Source organism: Dermacentor variabilis, chromosome 11 (assembly GCF_050947875.1).
Source record: "Dermacentor variabilis isolate Ectoservices chromosome 11, ASM5094787v1, whole genome shotgun sequence".
Taxonomy (NCBI): Eukaryota; Metazoa; Arthropoda; class Arachnida; order Ixodida; family Ixodidae; genus Dermacentor; species Dermacentor variabilis.
Window position 1 is genome coordinate 127,397,926 of NC_134578.1, and position 17,500 is coordinate 127,415,425.

Consider the following 17,500-nt stretch of genomic DNA (forward strand, 5'->3'; position numbering starts at 1 on the left):
CGACACGATTTTTTTTTTTTTTTTGGGGGGGGGGTCCTCCCTTGATCCTGAAGTGAACAGACTGTTTCATACATCTATCCAGTCATGATGCCATTTACAAAAATCCTTAACAACAGGTGCCCGCACCTACGCAATCAACGCCAACTCAATTTAAAGAACAGCTGTTCAAAAGCTGATCGAAACCATCCAGTTGGGGAAAACCTAATTTGTGCAGTCGTTTTTATTTATTTTTTTTCTCCATTTTGAGAGACGTGAAACCGTTTGTTACGACCCTTTTGTTACTGCGGCTGCGAAATCGTGCGTAATACCAATTTAATTGTGTGCTGGTTGGTCGTTTGTCAGCCCTTTGTGTTTTTCAAGAAAATGAACCACACGTTTATAAATTATGTGCGCAAAAATTTTCTCCATCTGCACCAATACGCCACCACCAAAATACTTAAACATGAGAGAAAGCGTCCGAGGCCATGAGGTTTCGAAAATGCCGCGCTCCGAAATTTTCACATCCGCCATTGGGAATATAATTAGTATCCGTTGTAGAAAAAAAGAAAAAGGAATCAGATTTCAAGTGATCATTGAAAGTGGCCGCGTTTTTTCGGGGCGTGTCCTGATGAAATAATTTCACTTCAGTTCGTTGGTTCAATTGCATTTGTTGGCTCCTTGCAGCATGTTTAGATTTCATCTTTTTCAGTATTCTTAGTACTCTCATTGTAGCCTGCACATTTTTCGGTTGTTTTGAGGTATCCATTCCTGAATGATGTTTTTCTTTTCCTTAAAGCTAGCCGTAGAACAAGCGCTTTCTATCTAATCATTACAATAAGAATCCAGCATCATCGGCGCGATTAAAGTTCGGGAACTGGCGATTTTTAATGCCGCGATCACGAAGGTTAACAGCATGTTCATACAAGGGGTGACGTGACGCAAGGCGTGATTTTTCAGCATACCAGTCACGATATCTAATCGAATCTAAGATTGAAATGGCGTTCTTAATTAGTTTGGTTCCAGATAGAACAAACAGAAATAAAAAAAAGGTTGTCTTTGATTGCCATTCAAATCTTAAGACCGCGTGTAGAAAGTGTTCCGGCTTACATTCGGCAAATCAAAATGAACGGCTAAAATTAGTCTATCCCATTAGGTTTCATGCGGGAGATCACGCGAAAGGCAGCCATTCTTCTTTACATGGTTTCTCTCTTTTGCGCTGTCATTTGCGCATGCAAATTTCTTCGTACGGGAATTTTATGAAGCGAAGGCAGCTACAGACCGTTTTCATTGTTTCGTTCATGTTCGTAGGCGCAAATTTTCAAACCTAGTGCTTGGAGGAACATTTCCGCTGCTCTAGAAGGGCATGACAGTGCCCGCTCTTTCATTTCTCCAATCGCTCGCAAACACATTGCATTGCCAGTCTACAGCGGCAATACAAAGCGACGTTTCACCATGCACGTCGAAGTTGATTACCAGTACCGCGCCAGCGTCGACTGGCCGCCGAAGCGACGAGCTCAGCAGCGCATGCGCAAGGGCCGACACCACCCCAACCGAGCTTCCCTGCTTATCGGAGAGAGCAGGTGCGCGTGAACACGGGCGCGCCTGAGTATCTGAGTTTAAAAAAAAAAAGAACTGTGCCCGAGGCAGTGACAAAGACAAGTGGTCGCGGTCGCTCTGAATCTTATCGTATTATAGAAAAGGCGGGTTGGCGGCGCTTCCTCGAGGGTCAAAACGTACAATCGTCGAACTAGCGCTCCCGGCGTCAAGTGGAGTGCATCCTTCTTCTTGTAACGGTTTGCAATTGACCGCTTGAATGTGCCGACCACGCGTCACGGGTCGCGTATAGAGCCAACCGTTGGCAAGAACGCGTCTAGCGTAGCAGCAGAACCGATCGCGGTTGCGATAACCCATCGCTGCGTAGCGAAAGAAAAAAAAACGAACGCACCCACACGCAGTTTGTAGCAATAACCGCACAAACCAATGTGGTTTTAAATGTAGCTTCGCAGGTCACAGTAGAAGGGCACTGAAACTTTCTCATAACGCACACTGCTGTAGTCCACAAAGAACAAAGCGCACAAAACAGATCTGATACAGCCGCACTGCATTATTTCGTGTTTTCACTATATCATAACTTTCGTGTGCATGCCACGCAGGCCAGGAGTAAAAGGCAAGAAAAAAAATGATACGCGATCCTAAGCTTTGACTTGGCTGCTGTGGCATTTATGTTCTCTAGGCGAACGCAACGCGCCAGCCTCGACTGGCCGCCGAAGCGACGAGCTCAGCAGCGCATGCGCAAGGGCCCACACCACCCCAACCGAGCTTCCCTGCTTATCGGAGAGAGCAAGTGCGCGTGAACACGGGCGCGTCTGAGTATCTGAGCTTACAAAAAAAAAAAAACTGTGCCCGAGGCAATGACAAAGGCAAGTGGTCGCGGTCGCTCTGAATCTTATCGTATTATAGAAAAGGCGGGTTGGTGGCGCTTCCTCGAGGGTCAAAACGTACAATCGTCCAACTAGCGCTCCCGGTGTCAAGTGGAGTGCATCCTTCTTCTTGGAACGGTTTGCAATTGACTGCTTGAATGTGCCGACCACGCGACACGCGTCGCGTATAGAGCCAACCGTTGGCAAGAACGCGTCTAGCGTAGCAGCAGAACCGATCGCGGTTGCGATAACCCATCGCTGCGTAGCGAAAGAAAAAAAAAAACGAACGCACCCACACGCAGTTTGTAGCAATAACCGCGCAAACCAATGTGGTTTTAAATGTAGCTTCGCAGGTCACAGTAGAAGGGCACTGAAACTTTCTCATAACGCACACCGCTGTAGTCCACAAAGAACAAAACGCACAAAATAGATCTGATCTGCATTATTTCGTGTTTTCACTATATCATAACTTTCGTGTGCATGTCACGCAGGCCAAGGAGTAAAAGGCAAGAAAAAAAAGATGATACGCGATCCTAAGCTTTGACTTGGCTGCTGTGGCATTTATGTTCTCTAGGCGAACGCAATGCACAAACTGAACTCGAATTTCCGATAATGGAAGTTCGTATTTGGCGACAAGGTTGTATTTTTGACTAATATTTGCGTTTTTCGCCCGTGCATGCGCTTCACTGCGCTACTCTTTGCCCCTTCAACGCGGCTTCACTGCAATGCGGGAGTGTTCTGCGTTAAGCCGAACCAACAGGCAAAATCGCGCCTAGCACATAGAGTTCCCCCCCCCCCCCAAAAAAAAAAAAGCGGAAAAGAAAAGTAGCCTTATTTAAACGAGAAAGATGCCACGAGTGCCCCAACGGAAAGCTTTAAGGGTTACCGAAGGGTAACTGAGGGCGACGCAACGAGCTTTGGCAAGAAGGACGATGGGTGTAGCGTCACGAGAGATAGGAATAGAGCAGATTGAGGGGCGAGCGAACAAACGCGAGTTAATGACACCTTAGTTTAAACCATGAAAAAAAGAAATGGGCATGCAATGGGGGGGGGGGGAAGATGGTCATTGAGGGTTACGGACTCAATTCCAAGAGAAGGGAAGCGTAGCAGGGGGTGGCAGAAAGTTGGGAGGGCAGATTAGATTAGGAAATGTGCAGGGACTACATGGCGACAATTAGCACGTGACCGGGGTACTTGGATACTTATGGGAGAGGCCTTTGCCCTGCACTGGGCGTAACCAGGAGGAGGAGGATGAAAAGGTAGCAACAGGTCTTCATAACATACAGGTTGGAAAGCTGGAGCACCTTTGAACCCTTGAATATATTTCGCAAGGCTTGGCCACACGACAAGCTTGTTTTCGAGGCGTTCGCTCCCACTGCTGCGAAAATGTGCACACAACGGCTGCACAGTAGTTGCCAGAAAGCGGGCACTCTATTTTTCTTTCATAGGGAATCTTTCTTCCACTAGGGCAGCGGATTTTGGCAGGGCGAGCTTGCGTTGGCGCTGTGGTTTACGGATCCAAGCAATAGTGAACACAAAAATCCAGTGTTGGCTTTGAGCGGGATTCACATTGGTTGCCGAACCCACGGCTAATCATACACCCCCCCCCCCCCTCCCCGTCCTATAGTGGCTCATTACAGCAGACAGAAACATCGGATAAATAACAATCCTATTTCTTAGACATATAATTTGCCGATTCTCCCTCCTGGTTCTTTCTTTTGCTGTCATTTATTTTTCTCGAAGGCCGTAATAAGAAATTTGCTGGTGCGGCTGTCCCATTTGCGCGGCAAGAAGTGCGACGCTACACACAGGTGGAGTGGCCGTTTAATTACTCTCGTGGTCCGCGAACCGGCGTCGTTGCGTATGGTATAGGAATGGTGCGTGTGAAGTCAGTGCTCGCTTCGAGCTTGTGTTCTTCATTTTGATTGAATGAAGTCTCACCGAAGTGAGCGGGGGCCGATCCCGGAGGTAGTGCAATACCGGGCCGACCTGCGGCGGAGGTGAAGCAGGCTTCAAGCACTCCGCCAACTTCCAAAAATAGGTTTAATATCGTGGGTCCACATAGAACCCGTATCAGATATTAAGCTGATAAGAACAGAGTTTTTTATTATGCTAGTTACACATCACATCATAAATATTTGTTACGAAACCAAGGAAAAAACGGATAAAAGGTGTGTAGTCTAAAACCGGCAAACAAATGACTAAAAAAACTAGTTAGTGGTGTTAGTAATAAAAGGCTAAAACTGTAAAGGTGTAAAACAGCAAAAATCGCTTCTCTAAAAACATAAGATCATCTAAGAGGTGCCGACATGGGCTCTAAAAATCTTTGTAGAGGCGCTGATAGTATCGCTGATGCACAGGCGTTTGAGTGTCCGTAGGTATGACCTACTGCACAGCCTGCGCATCACGCGATCGTTCCCCTGATCCCAGGTGCCAAGGCAGCCGACGACCACCGCGTCCACCGTCACGCGTCCCATTTGCGCGGCATGAAGTGCGACGCTACACACAGGTGGAGTGGCCGTTTAATTACTCTCGTGGTCCGCGAACCGGCGTCGTTGCGTATGGTATAGGAATGGTGCGTGTGAATTCAGTGCTCGCTTCGAGCTTGTGTTCTTCATTTTGATTGAATGAAGTCTCACCGAAGTGAGCGGGGGCCGATCCCGGAGGTAGTGCAATACCGGGCCGACCTGCGGCGGAGGTGAAGCAGGCTTCAAGCACTCCGCCAACTTCCAAAAATAGGTTTAATATCGTGGGTCCACATAGAACCCGTATCAGATATTAAGCTGATAAGAACAGACTTTTTATTCATGCTATTTACAATACACAAAAAATATGGGTTACAAAACAAGGAGAAAACGAGTAAAAGGTGTATAATCTAAAACAGGTAACCAAATGACTAAAAAAAACTAGTTAGTGGTGTTAGTAATAAAAGGCTAAAACTGTAAAGGTGTAAAACAGTAAAAATCGCTTCTCTAAAAACATAAGATCATTAAGAGGTGCCGACATGGGCTCTAAAAATCTTTGTAGAGGCGCTGATAGTGTCGCTGATGCACAGGCGTTTGAGAGTCCGTAGGTATGACCTACTACACAGCCTGCGCATCACCCGGTCGTTCCCCACATCCCAGCTGCCAAGGCAGCCGACGACCACCGCGTCCACCGTCACGCGCTGGAACCGCCGGAGGAGATGACGCTGTACAGGGGCGTACTTCTCCTCCTTAGCCTTCCGGGCGTCCTGGAATGCCTGCAGCCTGTTCTCGAAAGGGCAGCAGACATCCAGGATGAGTGCCTCCTCTCCACGGGCCAGTACCAGGTCGGGCTTGAGTGATGTGTTGCCCACGACCTGGTTCTCCGCAATGACTGTAAACCGACCCAAGGCAGCCTTTTTTATTCTGGCGACGATGGTGTTATGACGCTCCGTCATGGCCCGGCTCTGCCGCATGCAGTGGCAAAGTACATGCGGCAGTGTCTCCTCCCCATACCCGCAGCGTCTGCATCTTTTGTCCGCTGCGGGTGCCCAGAGTCTTGTGGCATTGAGGGGGAGGAGATTTAGACGGGCTCGATGCACGAAGCGCCAGTCGATGAAGTGGGTGTAGCGGCCGGACCTCATGAAGTGGGAGTTTGCCGGGTCGGCCGCCACACACACCATCGCCTTGCCTTGGTTCGGTTTGTCTTGCAGAGTCCTGTCCCTTTCAGTGGAGAGGAGCGCCCGGATGGTCTTAACCAGCTTGTGGCGGTTCCTCGCTGACACAGAGGCCTCTCCGCAGTTGATGCGGGCTCCGTGCTCCAACAGCTCCCAGGCGACGGAGAGGCGACGGGAGGCTTTCCGGGCCTCCGTCCACACAGACTGGACCTGTGTGGACGTTTGTCGGAAGTCGCCCTCCGTCTCGCCTGAGAGGTAGGCCTCCATGTCCTCGGTGTTCGCGGGTCGTCTCAGCCGCCTTGACACTACGCCCTCGAGCTCTCCTGCCGCACGCTCCCGGACCTCCACGTCGGTCGACGTCAGTAGCTTGAAGGCTCCATCCACCCGACAGATGTCGCTGAGCTCCGCCGCAAGTGGGATCCCTGCACTGCCAGCCTGAGAGCTTCCGTACACGTATTCATTGGAAGCTCTGGCTGGCACGTACAGGGTCTTCTTGATGAGCGGGCGGAGCTCCTCGTCCAGGCGTTGCCACTCTCCTTTGCTGGCAAGGCCCACCCGCATGGCAAAGTTGAGGGCTGGATACAAAAATGTTTTGATAGCATCCAGCCTCTGCCATGGGGCGAGCATAGAGGAGAGCAGCTTTCTGCCCAGGTGGATGGCCTCGTCGACCGTCGTCTCGTCCGGTAGCACCCTGAACCCCACTGGACGGCCCAGGAACTTGTGCCCTTGGAAGTCGCCAAGCGCCGGAATCGGGTCGCCACCCACGGTGAAGGAGGTGGGCCGTGTACCCACGGGGTGGCGACCAGACAGGTGTAGAGACCGGCACTTGGCGGCGTTGAGTCGCAGCCCGAGCCGGGCCGACAGGGCTGTTACACGGTCCAAGCGGCTCTGCAGGGTGGTGGGATCCGCGGCCAGCAGCGTCAGATCATCGGCGTAGGCAAGGATGTTGTGCTGCCTATCGCCTCCCTGTACTGCACGGATGACCGGGTCCACCACCAGGTTGAAAAGCAGGCCGCTCAGAGGACAGCCCTGTCTCAGCCCAGCTCCGATGGTGATTGGCTCCGTAATGCCAGCTGCTGCCACGACGCAGGTGGTGTTGGCGCGGTAGAGGTCTTCAACGATGGTAGCAAAGGCCTCCCCCGCGCCGGCGCCGCGGACAGCGTCGACGAGGGCCTGATGGGCGACCGAGCCGAAGGCGTTGGCAAAATCGAGGAACCCCACGCACAGCTCCCCTCCTCCTGTCCTGGCGTCATCCAGGCGTCCCTGCAGCACGAAGTTGTGTTCGAACACTCCATCGTGCGGCAGGAAGCCCTTCTGACACCTGGACAGTACCGCATGGTCGCCCAACCACCTCTGCAGCCGGGTGGTGAGACACCCGGCATACAGTTTGGCGATCGTGCGACCAAGGGCAATGGGTCGCCAGTTTGTGGGGTCCTCGCGGTCGCCCTTCTTGTAGATCAGGATAGTCCTCGTCGATTTCCAGCTCAGGGGCGTGCGGCGGTATTGGAGGCATACGTTGTATACCGCCGCCAGGAACCTGCCCTCAGGGTCCACCTGCCTCCAGTGGTGGTACGTGAGGCGGTCCTCCCCTGGAGCTGTACTCTCGCATTTACGGAGCTTGGCTGCGACTTCTTCCGGTGTAAAAGGGCACAAGTCCAGTTCTTCGGTGGCTGGAAGCCTTGACCTCAGGATGCTGGTATCCACGGATGTTGGTGACCAGAGGTTCGAGTAGTGGTCCTGCAGTGCGTGGGGGTCGATCGGGCAGAGCTGGGACGGGCCTTCAGTGATTAACCGCACTGCCCGGCGCCGGTTCCTTCTGTATAGAGTTTGTATCTGCTGGGGGTTGTCGGGGTTCACCTCGCGCCTCCGTGATTGGCGCGAGTCCCCGACTGGCAGCCGCAGGTGTTTGGTTGCGGCTGCAATGGCACGGTCGAGGATGTTTTCAAACCGTGCCCACTCCCCAGCAGACTCAGGCAACCGGCTCAATGCCCGCAGCTCTGCCGTTTCCTCCGCTAAGGTCCACGCACTGCCCTCTGGCCGTGTGGTACCAGCATGTTCGTCCTGGGTCCCGAAGTCCTGGTTGCTTCCGTCATGGTCCTGCACCTCTGCCCTGCCTGGGGAGAGCTCCTGCATGGCCGCCGGCTCGTGAGCCTCGGAGACTGGTGCTCCCGGGCTGCCTCGGTTGGACGGCAGCGATGGTGTTGGAGAGGGAGAGGCCGAGGCCGCGGTCCGCCCTGACTGGTTTGGCGTCCGCGGAGAAGGTGCCTCGGCCGTCTCGCCATCGCTGCTGTGTCCGGGTGTTCCCCGAGGTGCCACAGGAGACGGCTCCTGGTCGGCGGCCTGCCCGGTCGCCACTGCTGGTGTTCCAAGAGGGTCCTCAGCGGGACCCTCGGTGCTGTCCTGCTCTGCTGGGGGGGTGCCGTTGCTGTCCTGCTCCGACGCACCAATGGCAGCACCCGCGGCGAGATCACGCCTGGCTGCTAGTGCCGCCTCCCTCCTGTGCCACTGCTCGTGGTTGCTCAAGCCCCTCCTTGTGGGGAAGGACATTGAGCAACTGCCACATTGGTGTGGCAGGGCAGCAGGGGGGGCGGCAGTCGAGTTGGCTGCAGCCAGGCAGGCGTGAGAGGCTGGTCGAAGCCCCAGTGTCTCACCGCAGATGCTGCACACGTTGATGGTGCGCCGGATTCTGGTGCCGTGTTCGAGTTCCAGGTGCCGCTGGAGGGACTGCCGCCGCGCTGTCCATTTGGCCGCGGCATAGGCAGCTCGGCAGCCCTCTTCGCAGCACCGGACCGTGTGGGGCACGGGAAAGAACACCGTGAGGGTGCCATCCTCACGGGCCGGCTGGCGTTCCTGCCCAGGGGTGTTGGGGTCGCCATCGTCCTCGCTGATGTCATGGACCGTGCGGCCGTGGCCCCCAGAGTCCATTAGATGGTCTTACCTTCCGGACCCGGCGGCTCTCCTTAAAGGAGGCCAGGTCCGGAGGCTAGGGGGCCACCAGGGATGGCAGCGAGTGGGCCGGGCCCATGACAGACGATGGCGAAGGCAGGGGCCAGCCGGTTGTGCCCCAGCACAGCACCAGTCGGGACGGCAGGACCAGCGGGCACCCCGCAGGCAGGCAGCACCAAGCAGTGGTCGGGCCGAGCGGGGCAGGAGTCTCCGAGGGGCGGCAGGCAGCGCCAGGCAGCGGCAGGACCAGGAAGCGGGCCGGTGTGGGTCGTCCAGGGGCCACCAGGTAGCAGCACGTGGGTTGTCCTGGAGGCAGTGCAGCAGGGAGCCGAGGGCCTGTAAAGACAGGGCTGGGATAGGGGAAAGACACTGCTATAACCGGAGCAGGTAACCGGGCGCCTCTACAAAGATAAGTGTGTCAAAGGCCGGGCAAGCCAGCTGCATTGACTACACTTTGATCTTAGCCAAAAGGCCGAGAAGCGATGTCCTTCACTTCACTCCATTGTACTACTGCCTTGTGGGCGCCCTGCCGACATTGGTAACCTCAGCAACAGCGTGGGCAATTTTCTAAATTTCAGCCTGTCTAGAGACTCTATGCTCTCTATCTGAGGAATAAACTCGCGACGCCTCAGTCTTTCGCTGTTAACGAAACGCTGTCGCGTAGAAACGAGACCCGAGTGCAAGCTTGTTTGTAAGGCCAAACCAACGACGGCAACCTCGTAGAAAACGGAGCAGGCGAGCGGAAAACACGCGCAAGGGGAATGCTTACTTCCGTCTGAATGCGGCCGCTCGAGGTGACTTTCTTTGAGGCCTTCGTTTCAAGCCCGTGCGCAAGTGTAATATAGCACGCGCATTTCCTTCATTTCTTTTTATTTACCGCAAGGCCCACTGAAAATTTTGATACGGCACAGGCCGGGACGGATCGCAACGTGTAGAATCGACCGGCAGAATTAGGTAGCGTGCCCCATGTACGAAGACGAGCAACATAGAAGTGAATGAAAAAAAAAATAAATATAGAAAAGACTGCGCACTCCTTCCAACCGGAAACAGAGGGGGGAGAAGAATCGCCATGTGAAGCACAGGTATTGTATGTTAAAAAAAGTGCTACCTCATAATCTTTACCACTATCCCGCGCGCGTGTGTTTGTATATGTATATATACACACATACATATATATATATATATATATATATATATATATATATATATATATATATATATATATACACACACACACACATGCTAGCATAGCTTAAACGCAGCTTTGAAGCTCAGCCTTACACAAGAAGAAAGCACCACCCCTTTCGCAATCCCCATTTGAACCATTTAAGTGAGAAACGTGAGTACAGCCAGGTCGTTCGAAACTGGCGCGAAAACGCATTGGCGCCATCTGTGTACGGAACTAGGAAAACCTACGGACTTCGCCATACAGAAAGAACGGTAGATGGCGCGAGCGAACTAGAGCCAGTGAGTAATGGCAGAAACGTCTTGGGAAGAGAGAAAAAAAAAACACGCAAAGGTTGTTGGCTTGTGGCAGCATTCTATTTTACAGCGAGTAAAGAGCATAGCAGCTTCTAAAGGAGCAGCTAAAAAAAGAAGAACGTGAGAGAGGGAGACAAACAGGCGTGTTTCCTTAGAATGCAGAGCATGCAGCACACACAATCAAGTGCCAAAGAGACCGGGAAAGCAGATGGCGCGAAGGCGTATGTCGTCAAAGCTTGAAAGCAATTTATAAACTACAAGGCGCGCCGAAGTCAACCTACTCTCATCAGGTTGCTCCTGCCTCCGATTGCATTTAAATTAAAATTACAGTCGCCTCAAAGGCAGAGAGAGAGAGAGAGAGAAAATAAATACACTCGCTTCGTGCAGCTGCACACGTTCAAATTTTACAGCAAGAGCACTCCCGAAAGCGCAAAGCCCGCTGCTGCCTGGCCGGAATGCGCTCGCTTCAGGAAATCGCCGTGCTTGCCTCGGCAACCAAGAGGTGTCGCTTGGCACACTGCTGCATTGTAGCACACCGGGAACCGTGCAGACGTCGGCGATCGCCTCGACATCGCTGCGAGCGCTCGAAGAGACAAAGTCCGAAACGACGTCAGCCGGGGCGGCGGGAGCTCGATACCCTTCACGAAACTTCTGCGTGTACACCGCTGAACGGCCACGACGGAATCGCTGGCATCCTGCTCGCAGCTGCATTGTGTCGCGCCGGGGATCGTGGAAACACCACGCAGACGTCGGCGTCGGCCCCGACATGGCTTCGAGCGCTCCAAGAGACTAAGTCCGAAACGACGTCAGCCGGGGCGTCGAGCACGCCGCCCGCGCTGGTCGCACTCGTGCTCGGAAATGGCGAAGGGGACCGCGCTAGCGTGCCTTGAATCGGTGAGCGGCGGTACCGCGGCGATCGCGAGAGCTCGTATCAGCCGCGCCAAAGCGAAATATTGGCGCTCGGCTCTGCGCAGTACGCCGCCTCGTCGCACGAGTACGGCCCCATGGAGGTCTGGCCACTTATCGCTGCTATTATAAGGGGAGAACCGGGCCGGCGTAGTCGTCGGCGCCGCGACGTTGGCGCGCGCTCTCGAAGAGACAAAGTCCGAAACGACGTCAGCCGGGGCGGCGGGAGCTCGATACCCGTCACGAAACTTCTGCGTGTACACCGCCGCACGGCCACGACGGAATCGCTGGCATCCCGCTCGCAGCTGCATTGTGTCGCGCTGGGAATCGTGGAAACACCACGCAGACGTCGGCGTCAGCCCCGACATGGCTTCGAGCGCTCCAAGAGACAAAGTCCGAAACGACGTCAGCCGGGGCGTCGAGCACGCCGCCCGCGCTGGTCGCACTCGTGCTCGGAAATGGCGAAGGGGACCGCGCTAGCGTGCCTTGAATTGGTGGGCGGCGGTACCGCGGCGATCGCGAGAGCTCGTATCAGCCGCGCCAAAGCGAAATATTGGCGCTCGGCTCGGCGCAGTACGCCGCCTCGTCGCACGAGTACGGCCCCATGGAGGTCTGGCAACTTATCGCTGCTATTATAAGGGGCCATACGGTCCCGGCTGACGTTGTACCGCAGTGCGATTTTCGGCTTGCGCGTCTTCGTAGCTGTTTCCGCGCACTGCTGCGGAGTCGAGAATCGTGCCCAGGCACGGCTACGCGAGCGCTCGAAGCGACCGAAGTCCGAAACGACGTCAGCCGGGGCGGCGGGAGCTCGATACCCTTCACGAAACTTCTGCGTGTACACCGCCGCACGGCCACGACGGAATCGCTGGCATCCCGCTCGCAGCTGCATTGTGTCGCGCCGGGAATCGTGGAAACACCACGCAGACGTCGGCGTCAGCCCCGACATGGCTTCGAGCGCTCCAAGAGACAAAGTCCGAAACGACGTCAGCCGGGGCGTCGAGCACGCCGCCCGCGCTGGTCGCACTCGTGCTCGGAAATGGCGAAGGGGACCGCGCTAGCGTGCCTTGAAACGGTGAGCGGCGGTACCGCGGCGATCGCGAGAGCTCGTATCAGCCGCGCCAAAGCGAAATATTGGCGCTCGGCTCGGCGCAGTACGGCGCCTCGTCGCACGAGTACGGCCCCATGGAGGTCTGGCAACTTATCGCTGCTATTATGAGGGGCCATACGGTCCCGGCTGACGTTGTACCGCAGTGCGATTTTGGGCTTGCGCGTCTTCGTAGCTGCTTCCGCGCACTGCTGCGGAGTCGAGAATCGTGCCCAGGCACGGCTACGCGAGCGCTCGAAGCGACAGAAGTCCGAAACGACGTCAGCCGTGGCGGCGGGAGCTCGACGCCTTTCACGAAACTTTGGCGTACAAGCCGCCGCACGGCCACTACTTAGTCGGCGTCACCGTGCAGAGGGCTGCACTATAGCTCGCCGGGAACTGGGGGAGAACCTGGCGGGCGTCGTCGTCGGCCCCGCGACGTTGGCGCGAGCGCTCGAAGAGACAAAGTCCGAAACGACGTCAGCCGGGGCGGCGGGAGCTCGATACCCTTCGCGACACTTCTGCGTGTACACCGCCGCACGGCCGCGACGGAATCGCTGGCATCCTGCTCGCAGCTGCATTGTGTCGCACCGGGAATCGTGTAAACACCACGCAGACGTCGGCGTCGGCCCCGGCATGGCTTCGAGCGCTCGAAGAGACAAAGTCCGAAACGACGTCAGCCGGGGCGTCGAGCACGCCGCCCGCGCTGGTCGCACTCGTGCTCGGAAATGGCGAAGCGGACCGCGCTAGCGTGCCTTGAATCGGTGAGCGGCGGTACCGCGGCGATCGCGAGAGCTCGTATCAGCCGCGCCAAAGCGAAATATTGGCGCTCGGCTCGGCACAGTACGCCGCCTCGTCGCACGAGTACGGCCCCATGGAGGTCTGGCCACTTATCGCTGCTACTATAAGGGGCCATACGGTCCCGGCTGACATTGTACCGCAGTGCGATTTTCGGCTTGCGCGTCTTCGTAGTTGTTTCCGCGCACTGCTGCGGAGTCGAGAATCGTGCCCAGGCACGGCTACGCGAGCGCTCGAAGCGACAGAAGTCCGAAACCACGTGAGCCGGGCCGGCGGGAGCTCGACGCCTTTCACGCAACTTTGGCGTACAAGCCGCTGCACGGCCACTACTCAGTCGGCGCCGCCGTGCAGAGGGCTGCACTATAACACGCCGGGAACCGGGAGAACCGGCCGGGCGTCGTCGTCGGCCCCGCGACGTTGGCGCGAGCGCTCGAAGAGACACAGTCCCAAACGATGTCAGCCGGGGCGTCGAGCACGCCGCCCGCGCTGGTCGCACTCGTGCTCGGAAATGGCGAAGGGGCCGGGCTAGCTTTCCTCGAATCGATCGGCCGGGGGCCGCCCCGTAGGGGGACCGAAAGGCGATCGTTCAGGAAACGGCACTGGCCATTCGCGAGAAATTGCCGTTCGCGCATTCGATGGACGCGCTGCAGTTTCACGACTTCGGCATGGTGCCGCCGACGTAAGCTTTCAATCTTGCTCGCGGCGTTACGAGGCGGCACGATTTCCGCCAAACGCTCGTCGAAAGTGCCACGAGTACGGCCCCATGGAGGTTTGGGTACTTATCGCTGCTATTATATGGGGGTCCCAGAGAGCAGTCGCCCCCAAAGCGACCTGGGTGTTTGATGTGCGGCGGGCTTCGTGCCCGTCAAGCGTATCCCCGGTATCGCTCCCGTGGATCCCACAGCTGACGTCTGCAGCCTCATCCGCTTGATGCGTTAGGGGCTGGTTGTCGGACGACGCTTTTTCCACGATATCGAGGTGTGTTCCCCATCGTCCTCGGACGAGTCAAATACGAAAGCGCCGAAGGCGCGGGCGTGACCCGTCGCCTGGCGGCTTTGCCGTCTCGGCTACGTTGCAAGTGTCGGTCGGTCCACCAGTGCTGCGGGCTCAAGAGAAACCGCAAGCCGCGATCGAGTTGACACAACCAGTCTATCGAGAATGTTGCGTGCTTCTTGCCGCGTGGCGATACCCGGCCCTGCGGGGAGGGCGCCGTAGCGAGCTCGAACGCCGTCGTCTCGGACTGCAAAGTGCTACACTTTGCGAGAACGAAGCGTGTTGGGGCGCCTGAAGGTGGCCTCGGCATCGCAAAAACGGCGTCCGGCCTGCTTGAAAGGCTGGACGCGCAGTTGAACGATTACCTGGTTGATCCTGCCAGTAATCATATGCTTGTCTCAAAGATTAAGCCATGCATGTCTAAGTACATGCCGAAATAAGGCGAAACCGCGAATGGCTCATTAAATCAGTTATGGTTCCTTAGATCGTTTCTTCCTACTTGGATAACTGTGGCAATTCTAGAGCTAATACATGCAGTGAGCCTGAAGCCCTTTGGGCGACGGGTGCTTTTATTAGACCAAGATCGATCGGGTTTCGGCCCGTATTGTGTGGTGACTCTGGATAACTTTGTGCTGATCGCATGGCCACGAGCCGGCGACGTTTCTTTCAAGTGTCTGCCTTATCAACTTTCGATGGTAGGTTACTTGCTTACCATGGTTGTTACGGGTAACGGAGAATCAGGGTTCGATTCCGGAGAGGGAGCCTGAGAAACGGCTACCACATCCAAGGAAGGCAGCAGGCGCGCAAATTACCCACTCCCGGCACGGGGAGGTAGTGACGAAAAATAACAATACGGGACTCTTTTGAGGCCCCGTAATTGAAATGAGTACACTCTAAATCCTTTAACGAGGATCAATTGGAGGGCAAGTCTGGTGCCAGCAGCCGCGGTAATTCCAGCTCCAATAGCGTATACTAAAGCTGCTGCGGTTAAAAAGCTCGTAGTTGGATCTCAGTTCCAGACGAGTAGTGCATCTACCCGATGCGACGGCTCGGACTGAACATCATGCCGGTCCTTTCTTGGTGCACTTCATTGTGTGCCTCGAGAAGGCCGGTGCTTTTACTTTGAAAAAATTAGAGTGCTCAACGCAGGCGAGTCGCCTGAATAAACTTGCATGGAATAATAGAACAAGACCTCGTTTCTGTTCTGTTGGTTTTTGGAATACGAGGTAATGATTAAGAGGGACAGACGGGGGCATTCGTATTGCGGCGCTAGAGGTGAAATTCTTGGACCGTCGCAAGACGAACTACTGCGAAAGCATTTGCCAAGAATGTTTTCTTTGATCAAGAACGAAAGTCAGAGGTTCGAAGGCGATCAGATACCGCCCTAGTTCTGACCATAAACGATGCCAACCAGCGATCCGCCTGAGTTACTCAAATGACTCGGCGGGCAGCTTCCGGGAAACCAAAGTGTTTGGGTTCCGGGGGAAGTATGGTTGCAAAGCTGAAACTTAAAGGAATTGACGGAAGGGCACCACCAGGAGTGGAGCCTGCGGCTTAATTTGACTCAACACGGGAAAACTTACCCGGCCCGGACACTGGGAGGATTGACAGATTGAGAGCTCTTTCTTGATTCGGTGGATGGTGGTGCATGGCCGTTCTTAGTTGGTGGAGCGATTTGTCTGGTTAATTCCGATAACGAACGAGACTCTAGCCTATTAAATAGGTGCGGGGTTCCCAGCACCTTACAACCTTCTTAGAGGGACAAGCGGCTCCTAGCCGCACGAAACAGAGCAATAACAGGTCTGTGATGCCCTTAGATGTCCGGGGCCGCACGCGCGCTACACTGAAGGAAGCAGCGTGTCTTTATCCCTGTCTGAAAAGACTGGGTAACCCGTGGAACTTCTTTCGTGATTGGGATAGGGGCTTGCAATTGTTCCCCTTGAACGAGGAATTCCCAGTAAGCGCGAGTCATAAGCTCGCGTTGATTACGTCCCTGCCCTTTGTACACACCGCCCGTCGCTACTACCGATTGAATGATTTAGTGAGGTCTTCGGACCGATGTCCGGCGCGGCCTTTCGGTTGCGCCGGTCTGTTGGAAAGATGACCAAACTTGATCATTTAGAGGAAGTAAAAGTCGTAACAAGGTTTCCGTAGGTGAACCTGCGGAAGGATCATTACCGGATTGTGAAGGGTGACGAGCGCCATTGTTTCAACCCCGTGTGGGTGAAGCAGCTCGCTGCGCCCGACGCTTTCCGCCGCTGGCCCCGCTTGGACGCGGGGACGGCTATACCCGAACATGCCGGGGACTGCCTGAATTTTGAGGGGCGCCCCGTGCGAAATTTGTTGCGCCCAGTGGACGCAGGCTGCAACCTTGGACGGTTGGCTTGGCCGCGCCCGCGGGTAGAAACGGCGTAACGCACAATGGGTGGGCTTTCTGTCCGCCTCGGCGCTCTTGCGCGGAAGGGGAGTAAGACGACCCGACCTGCTGCTTTGCCCAGTACGAGGGGAACGGCGAAGCGTGCGGTCGGTCAAGGAACTGACGGTCGAGAGCAGCTGCCGCTTAGTACACACGGAACCGTGGTGCGAGCGCTCTCCCGTCCTCCGCGGCAAACGCTGCCGAGTCTGAAAAGGCTGGCGGCTGCCGGTCGCTTCCTGCGGCGAGTATGGAGTAACGACCCGACTTTGTTGCTGCCCAAGTACTAAAGGAACGGTGTGGCGCTCGGTCGGTCATGGAAGTGGCGGTATGAGGGTGCGGCTGCCAAGTACGGAAGGAACCGTGGCCTAAAGCGCTCTCCCGTCCTCCGCGGCAAATGCTGCCGAGCCCGACAGGGCCGGCGGCTGCCGGTCGGCTCCTGCTCGTGACGCGCGAGGTGTCCGAGATCGCGGTTCAATGCGACGACGTCTGCAGGCTATTTGCCCGCCGCCGAGGGAAAGGCGGCGTTGCTGCGAAGTACCGAAGGAAACGCGGCTTTGCTACGTCGGAAGCGTTCTGCGGTTAGCGGACTTGTGCGCTTTGGGAAGGCGCCGCACGTCGAAAGAGGAAAAGTACGGACAGACGAGGGAACGTAGTCCCGGATTCGAACGCACTTGCGGCCAAGCACCTTGCTGGCTTCGTCTTCCGCCTCAAGTAGACTTGTTGTGGCTCCGGCGCAGGAAAGCCCCTCCCTGGCACTGGCCGAGTGGTTTTGGAGAGCTGCGCGAGTACGCACGCCGAAAGAGCACACGCCGAAAGGCGCTCTTCGAAACCGCACA

The 17,500-nt window shown here is 55.7% G+C and overlaps 1 protein-coding gene and 3 non-coding genes across 4 annotated transcripts; 1 reads left to right on the forward strand and 3 right to left on the reverse strand.

Annotated features, from left to right (window-relative positions):
* Positions 1-4,345: 4,345 nt before the first annotated feature.
* Positions 4,346-4,537, reverse strand: LOC142565044 (U2 spliceosomal RNA). The gene has a single exon (XR_012824766.1). It is a non-coding gene; the product is annotated as a U2 spliceosomal RNA (small nuclear RNA).
* A 506-nt stretch (positions 4,538-5,043) lies between these two features.
* Positions 5,044-5,233, reverse strand: LOC142565022 (U2 spliceosomal RNA). Its single transcript, XR_012824746.1, has one exon. It is a non-coding gene; the product is annotated as a U2 spliceosomal RNA (small nuclear RNA).
* On the reverse strand, positions 5,173-6,875 carry LOC142564270 (uncharacterized). The gene has a single exon (XM_075675208.1). The coding sequence runs from the start codon at positions 6,664-6,666 to the stop codon at positions 5,389-5,391; it is 1,278 nt and encodes a 425-aa protein (XP_075531323.1). The 5' UTR covers positions 6,667-6,875; the 3' UTR covers positions 5,173-5,388.
* A 7,735-nt stretch (positions 6,876-14,610) lies between these two features.
* LOC142565133 (small subunit ribosomal RNA) lies at positions 14,611-16,425 on the forward strand. Its single transcript, XR_012824816.1, has one exon. It is a non-coding gene; the product is annotated as a small subunit ribosomal RNA (ribosomal RNA).
* The last annotated feature ends 1,075 nt before the right edge of the window (positions 16,426-17,500 follow it).

Bases quoted from the DNA above. Each gene is read 5' to 3' on its own strand.
- LOC142564270 (XM_075675208.1), bottom strand. From the start codon at position 6,666: ATGCTCGCCCCATGGCAGAGGCTGGATGCTATCAAAACATTTTTGTAT.